General features: G+C 39.6%; 1 protein-coding gene across 14 annotated transcripts in view; it reads left to right on the top strand.

Moving 5' to 3' along the window:
* The window catches only part of Stau2 (staufen double-stranded RNA binding protein 2), a 291,530-nt gene that overhangs the window by 139,454 nt on the left and 129,868 nt on the right, over positions 1-22,208 (top strand). For all 14 annotated transcript variants that reach the window (XM_006495532.4, XM_006495528.4, XM_011238390.3 and 11 more), the window contains 3 exons: positions 6,068-6,205; positions 10,993-11,124; positions 14,740-14,800. In XM_006495532.4, the coding sequence (XP_006495595.1) occupies positions 6,068-6,205; positions 10,993-11,124; positions 14,740-14,800 (331 nt within the window). The remainder of the gene's footprint in view (positions 1-6,067; positions 6,206-10,992; positions 11,125-14,739; positions 14,801-22,208) is intronic.

The following is a 22,208-nucleotide window of genomic DNA, read 5'->3' as shown; positions in this document are numbered from 1 at the left end:
ATGTGAAGACCAAACCTAAGGATAATAGGTATAGAAGAGAGTGAAGGTTCCCAACTTAAAGGGCCAGTAAATATCTTCAACAAAATTATAGAAGAAAACTTCCCAAACCTAAAGAAAGAGATGCCCATAAACATACAAGAAGCCCACAGAAGTCCAAATAGACTGGACCAGAAAAGAAATTCCTCCTGATACATAATAGTCAAAACACCAAATGCACAAAACAAAGAAAGAATATTAAAAGCAGTAAAGGAAAAAGGTCAAGTAATATATAAAGTAGACCTATCAGAATTACACTGGACTTCTCCCCAGAGACTATGAAAGCCAGAGGATCCTGGGCAGATGTCATGCAGACCCTAAGAGAACACAAATGCCAGCCCAAGCTACTATATCCAGCAAAACTCTCAATATCATAGATGGAGAAACCAAGATATTCCATGACAAAACCAAATTTACACAATATCTTTCCACATATTCAGCTCTACAAAGGATAATAGATGGAAAACATCAACAAAAGGAGGAAATCTACACCCCAGAAAAAGCAAGAAAGTGATCTTTCAACAAATCCAAAAGAAGATAGCCACACAAACAAATTTCAACCTCTAACAACAACAAAACAGGAAATAACAATCACTTTTCCATAATATCTCTTAACATCAGTGGACTCAATTCCCCTATAAAAAGACAGATACTAACAGACTGGATATATAAACAGGACTCAGCATTTTGCTGCATACAGGAAACACACCTCAGTGACAAAGACAGCACTACCTCAGAGTGAAAGGCTGGAAAACAATCTTCTAAGCAAATGGTCTGAAGAAACAAGCTGGAGTAGCCATTTTAATATTGAATAAAATAAAAAAAGATAGGACACTTAATACTTGTCAAAGGAAAAATCTACCAAGATGAGCTCTCAATTCTGAACATCTATGCTCCAAATAAAAGGGCATTTGAAACTTTACTAAAGTTCAAAGCACACATCACACCCCATACAGTCACAGTGGGAGACTTCAACACCCCACTCTCAGCAATGTTTCTTGGAAACAGAAACTAAACAGTGACACAGTGAAACCAACAGAAGTTATGAACCGACTGGATCTAACATTTATAGAACATTTCATCCTAAAGCAAAAAATATATCTTCTTCTCAGTACCTCATGGTACCTTCTCCAAAACTGACCATATAATGGGTCACAAAACAGGCCTCAACAGATACAAGATTGATATAATCCCATGAACCCTATCAGATCACCACAGACTAAGGCTGGTCTCAAATACCAACAAAAACAATGCAAAGCACACATACACATGGAAGCTGAACAACGCTCTACTCAATGATAACTTGGTCAAGGAAAAAATAAAGAAAAAAATTAAGGGCTTTTTAGAATTTAATGAAAATGAAGACTCATCATACCAAAACTTATGGAACACAGTGAAAGTGGTCCTAAGAGGAAAACTCATAGCTCTAAGTGCCTCCAAGAAGAAACTAGAGAGAGCTTACACTAGCAGCTTAACAACACACCTGAAAGCTCTAGAACAAAAAGAAGCAAATATATCCAGCAGGAAATAATCAATCTCAGGGCTGAAATCAGCCAAATAAGAAACACAAAGAACTATACAAAGAATCAACAAAACCAGGAGCTGGTTCTTTGAGAAAATCAACAAGATAGATAAAGCCTTAGCCAGACTAAGCAGAGGGAAGAGAGACAGTATCCAAATTAACAAAATCAGAAATGAAAAGAGAGACATAAGAATGAAATATATCAAAATAATTATTCGGCTTGTTGGATATCAACAGTTGAAAATATTAAAAACGTTCTACAAACATCATGGAAATAGGCTTCATTATGTTCATATGCATCTCTTTCTTTAGGTTAGGGAAGTTTTTTTATAATTTTGTTGAAGATATTTCCTTGTCCTATAAGTTGGAAATATTCCTTCCTGTCTGTACCTATTATCCTTAGGGTTTGGTTCTCATTTTGTCCTGGATTTCCTGGGTGTTTTGGTTTAGTATCTTTTTCCATTTTGCATTTTCTTTGTTGTGTCCATGTTTTCTATGGTATCTTCTACACCTGAGATTCTCTCTTCTATCTCTTGTATTCTGTTTGTTATGCTTGCATGTTTGGTTCCTGACTTCTTTCATAGCTTTTCTATTTCCAGAGTTGTCTCCTCTTGTGATTTCTTTATTGTTTCTTTTTCCATTTTTAGATACTGGATAGTTTTGTTCAATTCTTTCACCTGTTTGGATGTTTTTCTCCTGTATTTCTTTAAAGGAGTTATTTATGTCCTTCTTATAGTCCTCCATAATCACCATGAGAAGTGACTTTAGATCCATATCTTGCTTTTCTGGTGTGATGGTGCATCCAGGACTTGCTATGGGGGGAAGAGTTGGGTTCTGATGATGCCAGGTAACCTTGGTTTCTGTTGCTTCTGTTCTTATGCTTGCCTCTTGACATCTGATTATCTCAAATGTCCCCTGCCCTTGATATATCTGATTGGAGCCTGTCCTTCCTGTAATCCCAGTTGAGACAGAACTTCTCAGAGTCCAGCTTTCTTTGTGATTCTATGATTCTGTGATCCTGTGATGCTGAGATTCTGGGTGTGTCAGAGTTCTTGGCAGTCAAGCTTCCTCTGAGACCCTGGTGTGACCAAGCTCCTGGGATCCTGGGATCCTAGGATCCTGGGTGTGTTAGAGCACCTGGAAGTGGTACCTCTTCTGGGGACCACGGGGCTGTCCGCTTAGTTCAAAACCAAGGTAGACCAGTGCTGACCGGAAGAAACCTGAGCTACTTGTTGGCCAGGGTTCCTGTGTCCCTTCTCCAGCTGTCCCCAAGCACCCCTGGTTCTTTTGAAACAGATGTTGTGTTCCACTCACCAGCGATCCTAAGTGTGCTAAGGTGCCTGTGGGGTGGAGAGTCCTCTATAGATCATGGGACTATCCGCTGAGCTAAGATGCATTTAAATAATAAAAAATTTAAGAGGAAAAAAATCTGTATCAATAGTTGTTCTATGGAACATAGGGACTTTCTTAGAAGAGCCTAAGATTTAACAGCAATAGACATTACAGAAAGTCTCTCATTGGAAATACAGATTTATTTGAGCTTCTTCATATATATGATGGCAACTTCATCCACAGCTTCTTTTTAATCTTTTTATTAGATTCTTACTTTCATAATTTCTTTTTTTCAGTGACTTTTTTCAAAAGTTTTTTCTTTATTTTTGAGATTATAATATAAGTAAGCCATTTTCTCCTTCCCTTTTGTCTCTCTATGCCCTCCCTTCTGCCCTCCCTGCTCTTTCAAACCCAGGCCCTGTGTTTTCATTAACTGCTCTGTTTTTCCCTCTCAGCATTCCTTAGTGGCCTTAGTGGTTCTTGTGTAGGGCTGAGGCCTCATGGGCATTCCTCCACCTACGTTCTCATGTCTGTTGACCCTTGATCAGCTCATGGTAGTTCTCATGGTGGTGAGACTTTGTAGATAGTGCTTCTGACATTAGGAGATACAGTCTCACAGCAAACTCTCTGATCCCCTGGCTCTTACAGTCTTTCAGTCCCCTTTTCTGCAGTGTTCCCTGAGCCTTGAGTGCAGGCTTTATTTTGTAGATTTGGGACTGGGCTCCACATCTCTGCATTTTCATTGGTTGTAGTTTTCTGTAAAGGCCTCTATCTGTTGTAAAGAGAAGTTTCCTGGATGAGGAGTGAGGACTACATTTACCCATGGGTACAAGGACAAATATTTAGCATGTACTCAGTGATGCTAAGTCCAACTAGAGAGCTATTGGTTACCTCCAAGTATGTGAGCCACTACTGCACCCTCAGAGTTATTGTGTCATGCTGGCATTTGATGTGCTTCATAGGCATATAGCTGGGTAGAATTGTTGCTTGTCTCCTCTGGAAGCTTGTGCAGTTCTGTCTAGTGCCATGAAAGCTAGTCCTCAGGGAGAAGGCATTCAGGTGACTTCCTGCTCAGGTGCTCTGAACCCTGTGTCTGCAATGCATGGTGGTGTCATAAGCAATAAGAACTTACCTTTTCCCTCTGGTTGACAACCAAGGACAATATCAACAGTCTGTAACATTGTGGGGGGCTCTTTGCCAACTATGAACAACGATTCAAAAAAGGGCTTCTTATGCCTGATATTGTGGGTATTGTTAGGTGATCTTTGGCTCATGGAAGGAACACTGTCAGCCTATAGGTGAAAATTTCATTTAAACTATATATTTATCTATACATGGACTCACATGTGTCATTGTTTTTCTTTCATTTAATAGTATGATTTGTTATGATATTTTAAGACATGCTTCCTGTTAATTTAACCTTCCTTTTGTATTTAATACTTACCCTTCCTGCAATCAGATCACTCATACTCTGCAAATGACCCTTTATAATTTATTTTACCTGCAGTTTTTGCTTGTGGTAGTACCTTAGTAAGAGTTAACCATACCCATTGCTCTCATGTCCAGCCTAATCATTGCAGTTGTAAGGTTTACAATCTTTTTTAAAAACTTATTTTGTTTGTATGTGTACATTGTGTCATATATGTGGAGGTCGGAGGACAACCTAGAGGATTCTGTTCTCTCCCCTCATGGTGATTGAGCTCAGGGCATCCCTCCAGTTTGAGCAGCAAGTACCTTACCACTGAGCCATCATGCTGGCTCTGAGGTTTGCGGTCTTTTGTTCCTTTCCTGGTTTCTCCTTTGCACCTAGTGTTGTTCAGTTCAGTCTTTATAGAAATGATTCCCAAGTTGTTTCTGCATTCTCCATCATGTGTTCCACATTATTGCTTAATCACAAATTCAGGGCCCACAATTTGTCATGTCGTGTTCTGTTGTATATCTTTAATCTTTCAGTGTTCTTCTAGTGGCTGGCAGCAACAGTTGTCTGGCAGTGAGATTTCTTTTCATTGGTACAATCATCAAATCCTCTTGATACCTCCCTTAAACATCTCTAGAGAACTCTTTCTAGCTCTCTATCCCTTCTGCTGTGCTTTTTGCTAGTACAAGAATACTTTGGGCTACTCATGACTCCGTTTAGTTTAGGATAGTGAGCTCACCCTCTTATACCACCCCATCCCCCTTGCCTCAAACAAGCTTCTGTTATTCCCCTCCAGTCTTAGTTGGGATTTCTAATGCTGTGATGAGACACCGTGATCAAAAGCACTTGAGGAGGAGAGGGTTTCCTTGGCTTACACTTCCACATCACAGCTCATCATCAAACGAAGTCAGGACAGGAACTCAAGCAGGGCAGGAACCTGGAGGCAGGAGCTGATGCAGAAGCCAGGAAGGGGTGCTGCTTACTGGCTTGTTCATCATGGCTTGCTCAGTCCAGGGCTGGCATCACCCACATTGGGCTGGGCATCCCACTTCAATCACTAATTAAGAAAATGCCCTACAGGGTTGCCCACAGCTGGATTTTACAGGGGCATTTTGTTTATTGAGGTTACTTCCTTTCTGATGACTTTGGCTTGTGTCAGTCGATATGAACCTATCCAGTACTCCTTCTTTCCTGTTGTGGCTGTTAGACTTCTCAAATTCTCCAAGGTGGTGAGTATGTAATCATGTTTCACCATGGTTTTAGTTTGCATTTGCCAAGCTTTAATGACTAAGTTTAGTCATTTTCCCCCTTGCATTCTTGTGATACATCTATTCATCACTTTTTAACCTGTCTTCTTTTTCTTAATACATTTTAGGAGGTTCTAAAAGTATGTTTTGAAGACTTAATTCATCTTTTTATAGTTACACATTGAAAGTACTTGCTCACAATTCATGTCATACCTGGTCCTTTTCTTTCTATCTGTCATTATTCGTGAGCACGGGATGTAGAGCAACCTCCCACACTGAATTGGCCACCTAGTTTTTAAAGCATAAGCACTCTATCTCTACTATCTCTGCAGCCCAGTCCTATGGAAGCCTAAATGTTGGGTCCATTTTACAGATTTCTAGTACAAATCTTTCTCAGGACTGGTTTATCCTTTTCAGTCAGTTTTGCTAGGCTGAGAATATGGTAGAGAACTGCCTTTTCCAGGGTCTAATAAGTTTTGCAATCAAAATTCTGACGCTTTTCTTATGTTTTAGGCTGGACCCGACTATGGTCAAGGAATGAACCCCATTAGCCGCCTGGCTCAGATCCAGCAAGCCAGAAAGGAAAAGGAGCCTGATTACATCCTACTCTCAGAACGAGGAATGCCTCGCCGTCGAGAGTTCGTAATGCAGGTATTCTTAATCTTCATACTAAATATTTCTGAAATCAGTGAAAAGACTGAGGCACAGTGATGTGCCACAGTGATGTGCCAACGACAGGCGGGTTCTGGGAAGGTTCGTAGTGTTTCCACTGTGAGGCATTCATCCCTCTCGGACACTCGCCTCTTTGCTTGGTGAAGCAGGCTGGTGTCAAGGACGTGTTAGATGGGCAGTGTAAGATTTGAAAGGGCCTGGGAGTTCACATGGGTTATTTACCACATTTCATCATTTCATGTCTGTCTCTTAACTGCTCATGTTGCACTTTACAGCCAGGGTGAGTCATTATTATGACCAGAAACAAAGAAATTAGAAACAAAATAAGAAGGATAGATACAGGGTATGGACATGGGCCAAGGGCATAAGGTTATGGAACTCTGGAAAATTAGAGCTGGCCAGCTGAGCAGAGTGGGAACTGAGGGAGAGACCTATCTTTTTTGTGTAGCCAAGAAACTTGAAGGCTAGGTGCTCTGTATGAGCTAGGAGTGAGGTTTAACACCCAAACGGCCTTGTTCTTTTCAGGTCAGCTCAGACACATCTGTGTTTGTCAGTTCAAGCCATAGACTTGGAGCAACCTGGGTTCTAAGTTTTTATTAAGAACCATATCCAGGGCTGGTGGAGTGATTAAGTGGTTAAGAGACTGTACTCTTCTTACAGAGGCCCCAAGTTCAGTTCTTAATACTTAATAACATCGCAACAGGCAGTTCAGAGCTACCTGTGACTTCAGCTCCAGAGGGTGGGAGGTCTCAGACACGTCTGGTCTCTTTGGGCACCTACAGTTGCAGTCACGTGCATACAAAGAGACACAAAATACAGACATTAACACATTTAAAAGAAATCTTTAAGCAGATACTGAAAGGAGGGAAGGAAGCAGTGTAACAGTTCCCCATACTGCAAGTGAGACGCTTGCTGCAATGCACTCAGCTGGGGCTTCTCACTCTCCTCTCTGGATTTCCTTCTCCTTCTGTAGAAAAGCTAAAGCTAACTTCTAACTTTGTTGTTTCAGGCTTACCTAGTATATAGCTCTGAAAATTATAATTTTTTTCTTCCAGTGATATTCATTAGAAGACTCTAATAACCAGGGTATACTTTATTATGTTCGAACTTTAAAATTTTTCTGTGGTAAAAGAAACGTTTTATAGTCGAACCCAAGGATCTTAGCTTTCAAACAATAGAGATAACATCACGACTGTTTACTAAGTGTTGAACTGTGTTTAGAGATCTCAGCACCCAAACATGGAATCTTGAATTAATTAATCACTCACATGTAAGCTAAGTTTTGCACTCCTGTGCATGTGTGACACCAGGCATTGGTGAATAGTGGAGCTGTCCTAAACACTTCCTACGTAGCTGTTGCTCTCCTTTCGCAGAAGCTTCTAGTAGAATTGCTAACTTACAATGTAGTAATAGGGAACCACTGCTGGGAACCTCGAGGTTCAAAGCTAAGAATTCTCCTGTGTGTGACATTAGGACCAAGAACATTGTGCGAGCCTTTTCACTAAGTAGAACACAGTAATGGTTTTGATCTTATATTCTTAGCTCTTAAGAATTCAAGGATCTATTTTGTTAATTTGAAAGGTTGAAATTACAGAGTGATTTGTTCAAGATAAAAGCCTGACCACCTGACCATCTACAGCATACTAGAGAGCCACTTTGCTCAGACATGAATATTTTCTGTAAAGATTTTTATTTGTGATCTTACAGCATCTGTGAGTTTTGTAGGAAGATGACCCTTATACATTTTTGACTTTTATACTCAAATGACCTTTTGAATGACCACTATGTTTGTTAGCAAGGAATGAGAATCACTCTAGAACACAACTCAAAGACTATTGAATTAACTGTGTATGAAAATAAGTTGTGTGAGGCAGGGGATGGGTGAGGAGGGAAGGTGAGTCTGGGAAACACCTAATAGGAAGGAAAGACATCTTTAGGAAGGAACAGAATAGGCCACGTGGAAATCTGGCAGACACAGATAAACAGTTGGTTCCAGGATAGGAACATTTGCAGCCAAGTCCAGGGGCAGGAGCCTGGGTTGAAAGGGCATCAGGTATGCAGAGACAGTATGTGGGGATAAAGCAGTGGATACTGGAGGGAGCTGTTGAGGGGTGCGTGGCAGGTGAAAGCAGGCAGATGGGCAGCATCTATATGGGCTCCATGATCTTTGGCTTCTGATTACTTTAGTGAGTGCCTTTTGACACTCCCTCCTCCAGCCCCTCAAGAAGTGGAGGAGGCTTTTGACTCAGCTGGTTTAATCTCTTCAGGAACAATTGTTCCAGAACTGTGTGAGGGCTGGTGAATCTGAGGAACAAGCCAAACCCTGGGAAAACAGCAGGAAGGGGCATGGCTAAGGGTGGGAGTGCATCTTCATAGTGCTGTGTTGAGGTCAGGGTCAGGCCAGCACTGATAGGGCAGGGACTGAGTTCACGCCCCTCCTGCAAGGGGCCCGCCAGTGTGTCCACTCCTGCAGTGCTGCTCAGCTTAGCACACAGAAGCCTAACCAGCCAGCAGCATTGATAGCTCTCACAACACTGGACAGGCTTGAACTGTGTGGTAGGGGGTAGCTTTGCAGCAGCTCTGTAGTCAGTGTGTTAGTTCCATGTGCTGTAGCAACTGTACCGAAATCCTGGGCAGCACATCCCTTTACCATATCACTGGCATACTTATGTTTAAGTTTTTATTTTGTTGCCTTTGTGTTGTAGATCCTGTTTCTTAAAAATGATTAATTTACTAAAGCTTAAAGGTAGTAATAGAAATAATAGCTTAAATAAAACTGAAAATTATAAATGGTTATACTCAACTACAGGTGCCAGGCAGGAACCTGTACTCTAGGACAGGAACAATAATGACTGTTTGTGTTCTGCCTTATTCGGTAAGGCAGGGTCTCCGAGTCAAATCCAGAACTGCCTACTATGGCTACTCAGAGCTTGCTTGCTCTGGGAATACCTTCTTGTTCCACTTTCAAGGCTCGAATTCTAGGCTTGTCACCACACCCATGTGCATGCCTTGTGTAGGTTCCTCAAACACAGATTCTCACAAGTGTAGCTAGTGCTTAGCTGACCCTGAGCTCATGACCAGTTTTTATTAGTATTTTTTTAAAGATTTATTTATTTATTTTTATGTGCGTACACTGTTGCTGTCTTCAGACACACCAGAAGAAGGCATCAGATCTCATTACAGATGGTTGTGAACCACCATGCGGTTGCTGGGAATTGAATTCAGAACTCTGGAAAAGTAGTCAGTGCTCTTAACCACTGAGCCATCTCTCCAGCCCCTAGGTATCTTTTAAAGAGCAAAAGTAATTTAATATGTGCAAATTTATCTGCCCCCTTCTTATGGTAGCTATATAAAAGTTCAGGTATGAGAAGACATACTGTGCCTTACTCTTCTTCCTCAGAACCGGTCTCTTCTTAGCACTCTGCCTAACTATATAAACTTGAGAATCAGGTTGTCAAGTAGTGTAAAACACATGTGAGATTTTGATAGGAATTTGGTGAATTTATAGATTGGATTTTTTGGACACCAAAAGCATTATATCACCATTGTCTGAAATCTGCATGCCACATTCTTCCATATATTAGTATTTTTAATACTAAGGTTTATTTATAATCTGTATGTTTAAAGTGTTTTGCCTGCACTATATGTGTGCCTGCAGACTAGGGCTCCACACCCCTGGGAGTGAGACTCAAGAGGTGTGAGCCGCCATTGAGACGCTAGTGAGTTAACCTGGGTCCTCTGCAAGAACAGCACTATTTTAATGTCGCTTTGTAGATTGCTCCTTGTCTTTCCACTTTTCAGTTTAGTTTTTATAATTTTGTTTCTCTTAGTACATGAGAAAACAGTCAGGTACTAAGACATGACTTGGTAAAACAGTCTAACTCAGAAAATACGTGTGTACAGATGGCTCATATATATTTAAATATGTGTGTGTGTATACACTATATTTATGCTTACAAAAGGTTATGGGAAGTTTGCTGTTCACTAATCAGCTATGATTGATTAAGCATTGTAGTTGGCATAGAATTTCTTAATTTCCAAAGCAACAATGACATAGTTGTTGCTCCTGCTGTGCTCGTGAGGAGTTTGACGTTTAGGGAGGTGTTGATACCGCTCAGCATCTTATGGAGGAGACATCAGAGAGTGGAATTCCTAAGTCCTTAGCCTCACTTGGAAGTCTTTTTCTTCACTACACTTTTATACTCAGCCTAATATAATAATTCTCCTTAGGAACTATTTAATAAGATGTTTTCCATACTAGATATTGAACCTAGGACCTTATATGTGTTAGGCAAATATTCTACCAGGGAGCAGTGCTCCCAGCCCTAATATAAACGCATATAAACTTTGAGCATTTGTTTAAATGACAGCAATGTGAAATTCTACTTCCTCAGCTTACTACTGGAAATAAAGAGTACTAAATGTAGAGACATACCCTGTGTTGATATAAACCTTACTTTATTTGTTTAAATGAGTATGGCTTAAAAAATCAAAATGTACAGGGTTTAAAAATACCAAAAATATATAAGGAGGCAAAAAGTCGTGGAGGAGGGGGCCTGAGGGGGCGGCCACGGTCTGAGGACCCTGTATATTTTCATATGTTCCCATGTATATTTTCACTTGTGTATATAAATCCATATGAGTGAGATTTTATCTCTCTGTTTTGTTTGGACTAACCTTCCTATGCTTTAGTCTGGGCAGAGCTTTATACTGTAAGGGCTTCCCGTTTGCTAACACACTGTCATGAATTTCTTTAACCTCAATAGGTCAAGGTAGGCAATGAAGTTGCGACTGGAACAGGACCCAATAAAAAGATAGCCAAAAAAAATGCTGCTGAAGCAATGCTGTTACAGCTTGGCTATAAAGCGTCCACCAGTCTTCAGGATCCGCTCGACAAGGTAAGTGTGGGCCTTAGTGGACATGTGCCTCTTGCCCCAACGCTAACATGACTGCCTTATTCTGATTTCATCTGCTATTAAAGTTGCCTTGGAGTTTCATTTTTATGAGACAGTACTCTCCATGTTAGATATGTTGGTACAAAATAGCATCTACTTAAGGGGAAGATGAAGTGTTAGTGGGTAATGATAATTTTAGGATTAGCAATACTAAAATATTTGTATGATGTTCATACCAATATAATATTGCTTACCTTACTGTTTCGAGTCACTTTTGTTTGTATTTGTGTCTTTTAGAACAGGAACAAATGATTAGTCTTTGTTTCTGGAATACAGGTGGAAACACTGCAAACAAAATTTTAGCTTAGCTCTTTAGAGCAGTAATTATATTAGACAGGCTCTCTATAAACTGAATTTTTGTTTGCTTTAAATGTAAAGGTAAACTGAGAGAGCATTTACTTTTCTCCCAAGACCATGCTCATGGTCCTCTATTTCTTCTTCAGCAGTTAATGACGTCATTATCTCTGCCCTTTGGGAAAGTTGGTGACAGATAAATTGAATTAATTTTCTTTTTTATTACCATTTTCTTATCTATACTTATATAGAAGTTATTTCTGTTAAGCATTTTGTTTACATAAAAATTTACAATAAAGCAGGAGCTGAAGGGGCCTTATCTGGCATCAGTGGCAGGGGAGGCCCTTGGTCCCGTGAAGGCTCCATGCCCCAGTGTAGGGGAATGTAGGAGTGGGTGGGTAGATGGGGGAGCACCCTCATAGAAGCAGGGGATGGGAAAGGGGGAACCGAGAAAGGGGATAACATTCGAAATGTAAACAAAATGTCCAACTTAAAAACAAAAAAGTAGTTTGCCTTTGAGCAAGCCTTTCTCACAGGACTCTGTTTCAGGGATGGCCTTAGTTTTTGCAGGGCACATTCTTTATGCTTAGAGGGAGAAACAAAACATCCTCTGATGAACATTTAGAGGTGCTTTGCTTAAAGGTAATTTTTTTCAATGATTAAAAAATTCATTTGCCTATGTGATAGAGATTTCAATTGTTTGTTTGTTTTTTTAGCCTGGCTAGTTAATGCCTTTTCTCCTTTAAAAAGTATTTGTAACATAAAACATGTTTGCATTTTGGCAAATCTTGTTTTAATTTAGTACATTTATGTTGACTTAAAACTGATGAGTGACTTATAAAAATATGTCTTTAGAGACATTTATTTGTAAATGAAAGAAATCTAAACAAAACCCAGTATTTCCTTTACTTGAGAATTTTGTTTGTTTTTGCATACATACTGTATTAGCAAGTATTCTCCAGCGACACAGACCCAGCAGGACATGGGCACTTTTGTGTGCATGTACTTGTGCATTGTAAGCATATAGACTTATGTTAAATAGTGGTCTACATGATGGTGGAGGCTTGGGTTGTCTGCAGTCTGTGGGAAGGCCTAGCAGGCTGAAGACTCAGGAAGCCGTTCCCCTTCTAGTCCATAGACAGTCTGCTAAAGAATTCCTTCCTTTGGCAAATCAACATTGTTGTTGTTGTTGTTGACGACATTGTCAATTGATTGCATATTGTCTTCCATATTGTGAAGGGTAATGTGCTTTACCTAAAGTCCGCCAATTTAAATGAGCAAATCACCCCAAACGTCCTCAGAAACACCCTGATTAATGTTTTACCAAATACTTGGTAAAATACATTCACCATGACATATGAAGTTAGACATCTCACTCATACCCACTAAATGCCAGACATAAGTGGACAGAAACCTAGTCTTTACTTTCAAGGAACTCAGTCATTAAGTGTTCGGAGTGAGGTGTTCTGATCATATTACAAAGAGAGGGGAGGTCGGTTGTCACTGTTTTAATACAAAGCAAAGGGCTTAACGAATTGTTCATTTAAGGCTTAAATTTAATCTAGTTATATATATAAAAACTAATCCTCTCAGAAGTGTGCAGAATAGATTTGGGCTGAGAGGCTGACAGCAGAGAGGGCAGTCAGAAGGCGAGGACAGTTGTTCAGATGAGCGTCCAAGCAAAGAAACTAGTGTTAGGCATAAAGAGATGAAGGGACGCTCCACGGCTATTTTGTACGTGTGTGTGTGTGTGTGTGTGTGTGTGTGTGTGTGTGTGTGTGTGTGTACGTGTGTGTGTGTTTGGTAAATTCACATAGAGGTAATTTGTATGGTGGATGCAGAAGGAAAGAACACTGGCACAAAGAGGAGCCAGAGAATGACTTTGGCATCCAGGTGGTCGTCACATGGTGAAGAGAGGTCAGATGAGAAGTGCAGGGCCTTGTGCAGTACCAGGTGCTGGCCCTTTGATGACTCGATCTTCTGGGAGAACAGCAGGTTCCATTAGCCACTGAGCTGTTTCTTCAGCTCAGGCCATTCTTGTTTTATCCATCCTGCTGTCTCTTTCCTTCTTAGTTGTACACTTTACACTTATTCATCATATCTATAGTCCTTTTTCATCGGGTCCTAGTTCCTTACTAAATAAAAAGCTATTAGTGGACCATCAGTGTAGTACAGTGGTTAGAATGCTTGCCTAGCTTGTACATGAGGCCCAGGATTCAAAGGTTCAATACTTGGTACTTCACCTAATATAAACAAAAACAACTGCAAAAGAAAAAAGAGAGAAAATAACCCTTAAAGTACAGTTACTTTCTACCTCTTGACTTGGGAGAACTGCCTATCAGGTGCATGACCTCAGACCACTCTGCGATGCGTCTTTAGAAGGCAGAATGGTAGCAACACCACGCTAGATTTTGTGAGGTGAATGAGATTACCCATATTCATACAAAATAATTAGCTCATTTCCAAATATATCTTGTCTTAATGTTAGAATTGTTACTGGTTAATACTGTTAGACTGCTTTATTGTACAGTAATTCTTGTTTCGCAAAAATGTCATTATTAGAATTTTGTAGTGAAAGATTTACAGCAGTGTCTCTCGGCAGGAGGGCGGCGGGGGTAAGTGAGAGAGAGATAGGAAATTGTGTCCTAAAGGGTAGGAGCACTAATAGAAGAGTTGTGGTGAGCACCCTGGTTCATGGTAAGCTGCAGTTGACAGTGTCAACCATCTTTCATGATTCTTAGTTTTTTGTTTTCCTTTTCTTCTTTCTACCAGTATGTTTCCTTGCCACCTTAAGATGTATAATGAAAGAGACAAAAAAATTCTTTAAAAATAATGTTGGCTAATTATTTGGTACAATTATATTTTGGTGATACCCAACAAGAGGTTTGTTCCGAGTGGGCACGGTACCGTTTCTGTGCCTATTCTGATTTTAGGGTGGATGAAGACATTCTTTTACCTTGTCAGTAAAAATGACTGATCATTTTCTATGTAATACATATCATATATGGCAGTTTTCCTTGATGCCATAAAACATGCAAGCTTAGGCTTAAAACTGGAAGCAACTCAGGGTAGCAAGAGACTCGTGTATGGATGGGGACAGTGCACTACTGTGCACTCTGGTTACTTGGCCTCACTTTGGGAGGGAGATGGAGAGGGTACACTCAAGAGCCATGGGGGACATTTTTGCTTTTGCTAAAGTGGTCAGTCAATATTGTTTTAATATGCCTGATTCTATAGATTGTAATAATTGATTTAACCTTTCAGACAGGTGAAAACAAAGGATGGAGTGGTCCAAAGCCTGGGTTTCCTGAACCAACAAATAACAGTAAGTTACTATTTTGTGTGTGTGTGTGTGTGTGTGTGTGTGTGTGTGATATGCAGTTGGCTGTCATTGCTGGTCATGACTGCTTCTGTCTAGCCCATAGATGCAGTGCTAAGCTCTGTGGAGGGGATACGGGAGGAACAATGTTTGCTGTACTGAAACTGGAGAATAGCTGGAAAATTGAGACATAAACACTTGAATCCTTAAGACACTACAGCATGCGTACCATTAATCTGCACAAGGATAAGACTTTAAACGTTGTCTTTTTTAATTTAGGTAACATTATTATAAGTAATAAAATACAAGTCTAAAAAATCTATTATCTCTCAATCAGTTTTTTAATAGTTCCAAATTCTTAGATATAAAATAATTTTTATATAATTTTAATATGAACTTTTTCTTTTCTTTTGTGAGCTCAGACCTTTGTGCATAGTAGACAAGTATTCTGTCACTGAGCTATAGCACCAAACCTCGTTTATACATGCAAAAATACATACATACATACATACATACACACACACACATACACACATACACACACAGTATATATAATATATAATTATATATTATATTTATACTATCTATAGTACAAATACAAGTTGTTACACTGTTTGCATTGTCATATATATTTTTATTTTTGTTGAATGCTTAGAATTTTTAAGGCTATTAAGTTACTATTAGATTATAAATATGAAATTTCATAACTTTGTTCCTCCTGATAGTCAGACACTTGAAAATCAACTTACTTAAAATGATTGTGACTCAAATGCTTTTTCATTGTGCATGCATATATTTTTCTATAAAAAAAGACATTTTAAAAATGTATTTATTTTCATTTTATGTGCATGGGTTTTTGCCTGCATATATGTCTGTGTACTGGGTATGTTTTTGGTGTTCACAAAGGCAAGATGAGGAAACTGGCTCCTTGTGCTGGAGTTATAGACAGTTGTGAGCTACCAAATGGGCGCTGAGAATCAAGCCATGGTCCTCTGGGAGAGCAGCAGGTGTTCTTAACCACTGAGCCATCTCTCCAGCCACTAGTCATTTTTCTTCAATATCACATGATGAGAATACTGCTCAGTGGGAGAGCCATTGCCTAGCATGCATTATGTCCTAGGCTAGGTTGCCAACATCTCAAAGACCAAACATCCCTCCCACCTGAAAGGCATCCATTTTTTTTCAGTGTAAATCAGTGAATCCAAGCATTGCCTGGACTCATCTCCTTTCTAACCCTTTTCCATTTAAATGCTAGCAAAGCTTAAGTTTGCACATTGTCATAACAAGGGTTTATTTGGCCTTTAATACTGGCAGTTCGCCATTTGATGTAAGTACATGGAGATCAGAAATGATTCTTTTGAAACCATGTTCATAGAATTGAATTCTTGGGCCATCAAAAATAACCTCCTTCAAACAATATTGTAGTGAGATGATAGTGTACCTTGCTTACGTTTCTGGGAGCAATTTAAGATAATGGGCAGATAGACCCTTGGACTTTATATACCCAGGGTGATACATGGGCTGAGCATGGAGCCTGGGAAAAGTGGGATCAGTTCAGGACTCTCCAAGTGTCTGCTTTATTCCTTTGGTGTTCGATATTTTTGCTTGTATGTACTTGGTCAGAGGATGTGTGGAACGCTAAATTGATTATAATCTATTAGTAAGTTTGTAATGAGTGTTCATTTCTATACCTTCCCTCTATTTTACAAAAAGGATATAATGCTGTTTATGTTGACCGAAGTTCCATTCTTACACTTTTTACCAGATTTTTTTTTCTGCATGCACATTCTGGCCAAAGAATGTATGGGTTAATCTCGATATTTGCCACTGGTTAGTTTTGTAAAGAATGTGACCATACTATATGAAAGACATACAATTACTAATCTGACACCTTAAATATGAGAGCACACTGTAAATGGCCTGCATGCTGCATTCATTCAGTTGATATTTTGGCCCTTAGAGTTATATGTTTGTTGAGTTTACTTTACTTATTTTTAAAAGACTGGGTTTTGTTGTTGTTGTTGTTTTTGTTTTTTGGGGTTTTTGGGGGGGGTTGTTTGTTTGTTTGTTTGTTTCGAGACAGGGTTTCTCTGTATAGCCCTGGCTGTCCTATAACTCACTTTGTAAACCAGGCTGGCCTTGAACTCAGAAATCCGCCTGCCTCTGCCTCCGGAGTGCTGGGATTAAAGGTGTGCTCCACCACGCCCGGCTAGGTTATTTTTTTAATTTACGTGTATGTGTGCATTTCTGTGAGAAAATGCCGTTCATGTGTGGATGCCTGGAAAGACCAGAATAGGACATCAGATTCCCTGGGAATGGAGTTTCAGGTAAACTGACTGATATGGTTGCTAGGACCCCAACTTGAATAGTTGGCAAGAACAGCATGTGTTCTTAACCACTGAGCTATTGCTTCAGCCCGATTTATTTATTTCTTTTTAATTTGCTGAGGGTTATTGAACATTCTATGCAAGTATAGAAAGAGTTACCACAAGAGGACAATGAGTTTCATTGGTCAGAAATGTGTAAGGATGCGTATCAGTTTTACACATAAAACTAAAAAATGATAAAAGTATTTGAAGCCTTTCTAAAGCTAAACAATTGAATATTTAGGGTCTTCTTTAGTTTGTAACAGTTAAAACTGAGGCTTAGTATGAATGCTTCTCACCCCTTACCAGCTGTGAGAGGTCAGGAGGCAGACCTGAAGGCTCTGAACACTGATATCGCAGACTAGGTCACTGTAGTGATTGAAGGCAGCCCAGCTTGACACAGGGTTGGCACCTATTGATTGGCCTAAAGTCAGGTGACAACACTTAAACATATCAGGAAAAAGGTAGTTTCTGTTCATAATTGATCACCCAGGTAAGAAATCCATTCTTTAAAATTAATTTTAGTTTTAATGGTAATGTTTTGATTAACATCTACTTAAGTTCTTGCTCTAAGTGATTTTTACCCATCTTAGCATTCTTCAGGAACAGGTGTGAACAGGATTGCTGGAGGGTCATGAGGAAACAGGCTGCCAGGGCTGACTGGCATATGCCATCCAGCCTTAAGCATGCTGTGTTTGCAAAGTGTTATGCATACTGCTATGTAAAGCTGGAATCTTACTATGAATAGTATAGCAACACTGAAGAACATCTAAAACAGGAGCGTTGCTGTGTGAAAATACTAAACGGCCCTCTTCACTATTTTCTTTCCCAAACTCTTCATTATTTCAGTTTCTAGTGAATCATTATTTGGAAAAATAATACAAAAAATTAACTGGGAACCAAATGTACTAGAATTAATAGAGAGTGCAGTGTTGGAAGGAGGACATTTTAATCTGGCACACCAGCACTTAACTATAAGTAGACAAAAAAGGTTAATGGGCATGTACATTTAATTTTTTGTGGTGGATTTTTTTTAAGATTACAGTCATAAGAAACTACTAACAATTACAACTAAGAAATCATTTAAATGATTTTATAAGTGATTTTGATTACATAGCCTGATTCCACAACTTCTTTTCTTGGCTTTATTGCCCGCACCTTTAAAATATGGACCTAATTTTTGTATGTTGCTTGCTTGCTTCATTTACTAAACTTTATCAGAAGGTAGACTGTTCTAAGTGTGTTTTTTTCCTTTTGAATAGCTGTCATAATTATGTTGAAGAACAGGAACACATTACTCTTAAATGTGAAATTTGTGTTAAATTTAGCATAGGGCAATTTTATACTTGGCAGACACATAAAAAGCTGGGTTTTACAGTTGAATGACTCATTTTAAAGATCTTCTGATGGCTCAGGGAAGGCTTTGTAAAATATTTAGATATAGTTCAGCTGATAATATTTTTTTCTACTCACATCCATGTTTCTTATTAATACAGAGTTTTACTTAAAAGAATGTTCATTGTTTCTTAAAGGTGAACTCTGGCATAATTCAAAATTGGACTAAGCTCAAAGGTATTCTCTGGAATGTTCCAAATCCACCCAACTAAAAGATTATTTTGAGGCATTTTATTACATTTTCATTTAACCTGTTTTAAAATTTCTTGTGAAGTGTGTGGGTCTTCTTTACTTGTCATAGATGACCCAGTATGGTCTACTGGGACAGGATCAAGTTCTGACTGGCCTTTCCCTGGCTTAACGAGCTACCAATATCAGTTGTGTCTTCCTATACACATTGCATTAAACCCAGAACATTTCGAAGCCAGCAGGCCACATCATCCTGGTCCGTCCATGTTGGACAGACTGCCAGCCTCTCGTGCGCTTTGCAGTGTGTTTAGCACCTCTGCACTCCTTTCTTTTTCATAGTCTTTCTGTTCTCTGTTTTTCTTTTTCATGTAGAGCTTTACTATTTAGAAGTACAGCACTTAGCATTTCCTTTTTAGCGTCACTACTTTATCTTTCTTTACTGGAGTCTGACTAGGACTTCTGGTACTATTTGTTTTTTAAGCCTATTGTTTGAGAGTTCATACATGATGTATTAATGTATTTTAATCAAATCTCTCCTCATTCCCTTCCTTTAAGTTCCTTCCCTATCCCCATATCATAGTTTGATTTTTCTTTGCTATGATAGAAACACTCACAAAAGCCCACTTGGGAAAGAAAGGGTTTATTTAACATACAGATTATAGTCCATCACTGAAAGAAGCCATGACAGGAGCTTGAGGTAGGAACAGAAGCAAAAGCAGTGAAGGAATATAGCTTACTGGGTAGCTTTCCTCTGTCTGCTCAGTTAGTTTTCTTATGGAATCCAGAACTACCCGGCCAGAGCACAGTTATAATCAGATCAAAGCAAAACCAAAATTTAACACTGTAAAAATCCCAGTATTCAAAGTCTGATAATCATTCATGGTCTTCCGGGCTCCAGAGGGCTTGGGTAGCTCCACCTCTCCAATTCTGGCACACTCAGCTTATCTCATAGGCTCAAATTAGCTCTATTCTATAGCTGCTGCTGTTGTTGACATTCCTTCCAAAGTCCTGGCATCTCCATCATTCTGGGGTCTCCACAGCAACTGAGGCTGGTTCTTCACCTGTGCCATCTGGGCTTACACAGTGCCACCCTCTGCTGTTCTCCATAGCCTTTTTGTGCTTCAAACCCAGTACCACCTGAGAGACTCTTACACATTACCAAATTCTGCTTCCAATTTGAGATGCATTCTAGGTCCTCTGCTGAACCACAGCCTGTGGTCCTGTTGTCCCTAAGAAATAAATTGACAGACATTTTTGCCTCAATAATGTTGGTCTCTTGTTAATAACAGCTGATTTGTCAGCCCCAGTCAACCCTAAACCACAGATTGTTAAATCAGATATAATACATGAGTGGCTCTGATTGATAAGTCTCTGCTTCCCTCTGAAGCTTTACAAGCCAGGCCTCCAACATCTACTTTTCTCTTAACACTTTTATCTTTCAAGCTCCCACCAAACTATCCATTAGATTTTAAGCACTCAAATGGCTTTTCTGTCCCAAAGTTCCAAACACTTTAACATTGAACCCCCAAACAACATTGGCAGATCCATCTCAGCAATAGTTAGATTTCTTTTGTTGCCGAAAATCATTGTGACCAAACCTGATTTTAAAACATTCACACATCCTGTTCACAGTCCATCATTGAGGGAAGTCAGAGCAGGAACTTGAAGTGGAAACTTAAGAGTTCTTTGGAAAGTCAGTTGTGTTGGATGGTGTTTTGCTGGGGCAAACATGTGAAAGAGTGATTTCCTGAAGCAGAGACAGGTGAAAGGATGTCTTGCTGTAACAGACATGTGAAAGGACACATGATGAAGGATTCTTGCTAATGACATGCATGTATTGGCTAGTTGAGCTCCATTTGTTGGGACTCCATAGATAGAAACACACCAAAAAACTTCTGGAGGTTTGCTGCAGTTTCTTGCCACCTCCAAGGACTCGGGCTGATTGGCAGAGTGATGTCAGCTGATACAGATTCATATGCTGAGACAAGACTGGAGGAAGATACAGGATGTTTCAAGGGAGTATAAAAAGGACTCAATGGACAGTGACAGACGCTGAGTTTGACTTGTTTATAGAGCTAACTGTACAATGCTTGTTGGCCTTAAGTCTTTGCTGATCTTCTCCTCACTGGGAAGAGATCCAGCAGAGAACTTTTCCTGGCATTCCTTTTGACCCTGGTCCCTCCTGCTGACTCGTGCTAAGGCTGAGGCCTGGCTGTTTCTGCTAGGGAGTGCCACCAGTGCTGCTATCCTAACTCAGTACTGATATATCTGTGAAGTGTTTGTGAGTGACTCCTGTGAACTGAAGAACTGTTGATTTCCTGATAACACAGATAGGATTTGCTCCAAAGAACCATTTAACAGATCCACTTTCTTTTCTACTACCTCTGGTGGGTGGTGGGCTAGAAGGGAAGTTAAAGTATTTAAGAACCATCATTAAAAGTAGACTTTGAAAAAGTTAAAGTTATAGGAACTCAAGTGGAAGTGGAGGCAGGACCCATGGAAGAAAGCTCGCTTCACATTCAGCTACCTCTTTATAACCCCAGGGCCACTTGTTCAGGGATGGAACCACTCACAGCAATCAACTATGAAAATGACCCACAGACATGCCCTCAGGTGAATCCTACTGAGGTATTTCCTCAATTAAGAGATTCCGTCTTCCCAGATATGTCTACATTTGTATAAAGTGACAAAAACAAATGAGCCCATATTTTAAATAAGGAAAATTTAAAATTCAAGGAACACAGAGTATAGTGGGTTTCTCCTGCTTTTGACCTCATTAGCAAAGGTTCTATCCTGACTTCCAAGTAAGTCATTGCAGGTTATATATTGTTTGTTTCTTTCTTTTCTTTTCTTTTCTTTTCTTTTCTTTTCTTTTCTTTCTTTGTTTCTTTGTTTCTTTCTCTTTCTTTCTTTCTTTCTTTCTTTCTTTCTTTCTTTCTTTCTTTCCCTTTCTCTCCCCCCCACATATATATGTATATGTATATGCATATGTATACACACACATACATACATACAAATGTAAATATTTAATCTTCTGGCTCCTCAGATCTATTTTTAAATATTTTTTCCTTTTTCATATAATGTGTTATGTCCTGCAGACTCTTTCACATATTTATACATATACATAGATTTGTTGCTATGTCACACCCATCTAGACCTGCATGGTGACCTGGCCTTCACACAGCCTTTGGAAACTGATTGTTACAGCCTGCAGTTGGTGCACTATACCCTGAATGACCATCAAATCCACCTTAACTAAGGCGGTTATATCCAGCTGGTAGTTTGTCACTGCATCCCCTGGGGCTTAGGCCATCAGGATGCTGATGGAGAACACAGTGCTGATTGTAGTTAAAGAAACAGCATGGACTTTACACCAGTTGGAAACAAAGCCAAGGCAGTGTGACCATCAGCAACTTAGGCACATCATCATAAGTAATACATAGCATGTGTTACTATGAAAAGCA

This window comes from Mus musculus, chromosome 1, assembly GCF_000001635.26.
Source record: "Mus musculus strain C57BL/6J chromosome 1, GRCm38.p6 C57BL/6J".
Classification (NCBI taxonomy): domain Eukaryota; kingdom Metazoa; phylum Chordata; class Mammalia; order Rodentia; family Muridae; genus Mus; species Mus musculus.
The sequence above is the reverse complement of the archived record's forward strand: the minus strand, read 5'-3'. Positions and strand labels throughout refer to the sequence as shown.